This window comes from Melampsora larici-populina, assembly GCF_000204055.1.
Source record: "Melampsora larici-populina 98AG31 unplaced genomic scaffold MELLAscaffold_51, whole genome shotgun sequence".
In the NCBI taxonomy this organism is placed as follows: domain Eukaryota; kingdom Fungi; phylum Basidiomycota; class Pucciniomycetes; order Pucciniales; family Melampsoraceae; genus Melampsora; species Melampsora laricis-populina.
The window spans coordinates 670,688-675,134 of record NW_006768815.1 but is presented as its reverse complement, the minus strand read 5'-3'; the positions used below and the strand labels follow the sequence as shown (position 1 = coordinate 675,134).

Sequence of the window (4,447 nt, the reverse complement as noted above, 5' to 3'; positions counted from 1 at the left end):
TGATAGGGTGGTGATGATTGAGTGCACATTTAATGTAATTAAATATAAGGGTATTGACTATAAGACTCTAATGTGGTGCAATTAAATATAAGGGTAGAGTGCGCATTTGATTATAAGGGTGCTGGTAATAACGTATAAGGGTATTGAGTTTAAATAAATATAAGGGTATTATATATGATTGAATGTAAGAGTAATGGTAATAACATATAAGGGTATTAAATGTAAGAGTGCGCATTTAGTTATAAGTTAAATGTGAGAGTGCGCATTTAATTATAAGGGTGTTGGTATTAAATCATAAGGGTATTATATATAATTAAATATAAGGGTGTTGGTAATTACATATAAGGGTATTAAATGTAAGAGTGCACATTTAGTTATAAGGGTATTAAATGTGAGAGTGCACATTTAATTATAAGGGTATTAAATGTGAGAGTGCGCATTTAATTATAAGGGTGTTGGTATTAACATATAAGGGTGTTGGTATTAACATATAAGGGTATTATATATAATTAAATATAAGGGTGTTGGTAATAACATATAAGGGTATTAAATGTAAGAGTGCGCATATAATTATAAGGGTATTAAATGTGAGAGTGCGCATTTAATTATAAGGGTGTTGGTATTAAATCATAAGGGTATTATATATAATTAAATATAAGGGTGTTGGTAATAACATATAAGGGTATTAAATGTAAGAGTGCGCATTTAGTTATAAGGGTTATTATAATATAAGGGTACCACATATGAGTGTGTGTAATTAATCAATTATAAGGGTCTAATAATTCATTATAAGGTGTTGGTTTTGAAATATAAAGGTATCAATGCGCACAACTAATCACAAGGGTGTGTTCTTATATCATATGATGATAGAATTAAATATAAGGGTTTGATTAAATATTAGACTATTGTATTTAATTATATATTCATATAATATAAGGGTGTCTCTTCATGATTATTTGGGTAAATATAAGGGTTTGATTAAATATAAGGGTTTGACTAAATATAAGGGTCTGAATAAATACAAGTCTTTCCATATAAGGGTACAGTAAAATAGGTAAAGTCTTAACATGATTATAAGGGTGTTCTTAATAAATGTGTAATAATATAGTCTAAGTGTGCAATAATGAATTGTAAGATATCTATTAATCCAATAAATAGTAAAGACTGTTATCTGGGGCCATACCACAATGAACTTACCGCATCCCGTCCGATCTGCGCAGTCAAACATTGTAGGGCCGAGTCAGTAGTGCGGTGGGGGACCACGTGTGAATACTCTGGTGCCCCAGGTATATGTTTTTTTTGCATCATAGGACAACAACTTAGTTAAATATCTTTTTTTATACAACCATTCCTTGAAACTACAATCAGAATAAGGTCTAAAGGTGTCAAATATGTTTTACATTGTTATCAAATTCAAATCGCTACTCTAACTCTGTAAAAACACACAAACGCTTAACGCATCAAATATCGATGAACAACCGACTTTTTATTACACATAGAACGAGTTAAGATAAACCAGACTTGTAGGGTATGAAAACATGCACAATGATGTGGAGAGTTTAGAAAAACATTGAAAATTCAAAGTTCATAAACAAGATTTGAAGCTATGAGCAAAACAAAAAATTTTACTTGGGATTTGCTTTTTGCGCGCTCAATAACTCAAGTACCAGTGATGCTACAGATAAACCGTGAACATATATGGAGTCAGGCATATGAGGAGCAACTATCCTGCAATTTTCGGAAAATTGATAACTTTTTTTTTTTTTGGTCAAAAGTGTAGTGAGGTGTAGTTATTTTCATAGTGTGGTGTGGTAAATGTCAAATTGACTTATTTGAGTAGTGTAGTGTAATGAATTTCATTTTTGAGTGTTGTGTAGTGTTTTTATTTTAATGATGTTGTGTGGTGAATTTCAAGTTTGTAGTGTATTTGATGTGTTTGATTAGTGTAGTGTAGTGAATTTCATTTTTGAGTGTTGTGTAGTGTTTTTATTTTAATGATGTTGTGTAGTGAATTACAAGTTTGTAGCGTGTTTGATGTGTTTTATTAGTGTAGTGTAATGAATTTCATTTTTGAGTGTTGTGTAGTGTTTTCATTTTAATAGTGTAGTGTAGTGAATTTCAAGTTTGTAGCGTGTTTGATTTGTTTTATTAGTGTAGTGTAGTGAATTTCATTTTTGAGTGTTGTGTAGTGTTTTTATTTTAATGATGTTGTGTAGTGAATTTCAAGTTTGTAGCGTGTTTGATTTGTTTTATTAGTGTAGTGTAATGAATTTCATTTTTGAGTGTTGTGTAGTGTTTTCATTTTAATGATGTTGTGTAGTGAATTTCAAGTTTGTAGCGTGTTTGATTTGTTTTATTAGTGTAGTGTAATGAATTTCATTTTTGAGTGTTGTGTAGTGTTTTCATTTTAATAGTGTAGTGTAGTGTGTTTGATTTGTTTTATTAGTGTAGTGTAATTACTTTCATTAATAGTGTAGTGTAGTGTAGTGTGTTTGATTTGTTTTATTAGTGTAGTGTAATTACTTTCATTAATAGTGTAGTGTTGTGTTTTCATTTTGTTAATGAAGTGTAGTGTGGTGTTGTGTAGTGTATTGATTTTGTTAATAAAGTGTAGTGTGATTCATTTAATTTATAAGGGTTGAATTTCAAATATAACTCTCACACGCGCATTTCCTGGCCCTGTTTTGGCCCTGGTTGACACAAACAGGGCCAAAATGCCCAGTCTGGATGAAATTTCAATAATTACCCCTGATGTCCCACTTTGGGTCAAAAATAAAGGCAGATCAGGTTCCTGACTACCTATATGGGAGTGAAGCTGAAAGGGTAAAGCCAAGTAAATCACACCAGATCTGTTACAAGCCTGTAGCATAGGGGGGTTGGACTCTACACCTCACAGTGTAGAGTACAAGGTACCTAACACTCAGTATTCACATGCTACATCTCGATAAAAGTATGGTCACTAACAATTAATTGTTACCACTATATGTAAGGTGTTAGTTATGGAACATTATTTATAATGTTCAGACTACTGAGTCTTGTTCAAGCAATTGAGCAAGCAAAGTTAAACACTGTGGATTTTTTGCTAATAGCTATGCTTTTACAATAATTCACTTGAGAGACACCTTGATTTTTGCATTTATGCAGATTGACAAGTGCGCTTTCTGTTAGATTTGACATAAGTGTACTTTCCTCCGTGCATCACCGGTATCATCAGGGTTGGTTTTACCAATTCAAGGAGTCTAAAATAAAGTGAACACATATATCATTTCAAAGCGGATTGAACATTTGAAGATTTCAGACATGTAGAATGAAAAAGTGAACTCTCACTCATGTGTATGATTAAAGTGCTTGTACTCAAATTTATTTTGAAGGAAAGGCTTTATGAAAAACACAAGAGCTATTGGGACCGGGGGAATAAATACTTGTTAGAGTAGCAATGAAATGTTATAGGCAACTACAACAGAGTAAAAGTGAAATAATGAGTCCTTATTATTGACCAATGAAACGTTATTCACATATGATTAAGGTGCATGTACGCAAATCTGATTTGCAGGAAAGGCTTTATGAAATGTGTGTTATAACAAAGTAAAAGTGATATATTAAGATAAAGTCAACATTAATATCTTGAAAGGCCTTGTGGGTCAATGGATGAAAGTTTGAAAGGATCACTGTCTCAGTGTACCATCAAATTGTAAGACATTATTCTTGATGGATGTTTAATATAGGATGCCTCTCACCGGGCATTCATTTATTGGTTACACCCCTTATATTAAACGTCAAGATTGAATAACTATTGCTTTTTGTGAAGTATGTTGTTGCTTTTATTCCGATAACTGTAGTCTAAACTTGCAAACGCTGGGATAGTATTACTTTGACATTGAAGAGTATACGTGTTCATTCCCTTCGTGCATCACCGGTACATTAGGATTGAGTGCTGTTGACCATAAAAGCTATGCGACTGTACATTGATGGAAATCAAATAGTAATAAAATCAACACAACACTTGGTTCAAGAAGTTGAAAATGAATGAACACGCTATATATATTCACATTGGGGACAAGATTGAACATTTAGACATCACCTTGGGTTTTTAACTCATCCATCAGGACTCATGATGCTCTTTGGAATAAAACCGTGTTAACATGTACAAGCCAATTTGACATACTCTAACAAAACTTAACAACTGAATTGCCCTCGTCCTAGACACATAGTGCATATTCGACCTTTAACTTTTAGCCGATATTCATCTTGCATAAGTGAACGTTATCATGTTATAAAACCAATCAGTATTACCTGACTCAAAGGTTATTAAATGTGTATATCTTGATGTTGGAAAAGCCAATTGTGTTCTTTACTTACCTTGGGCTGTTGCTCATCAGGGTTTGGGAAACACGCTGTGTAAGTCTGAAAGGACCACACCTGATTGTTGATCGGATAAAAGATGCTC

The 4,447-nt window shown here is 32.7% G+C and overlaps 1 protein-coding gene across 1 annotated transcript; it reads right to left on the bottom strand.

Annotated features, from left to right (window-relative positions):
- Window positions 1-2,852: 2,852 nt before the first annotated feature.
- MELLADRAFT_92708 (uncharacterized protein) lies at window positions 2,853-4,103 on the bottom strand (the record flags this gene model as incomplete). The annotated part of the gene is made up of 4 exons (XM_007415478.1): window positions 2,853-2,913; window positions 3,068-3,184; window positions 3,328-3,421; window positions 4,082-4,103. 4 exons carry the CDS (start codon window positions 4,101-4,103, stop codon window positions 2,853-2,855), a joined length of 294 nt encoding a protein of 97 aa, XP_007415540.1.
- Window positions 4,104-4,447: the final 344 nt, after the last annotated feature.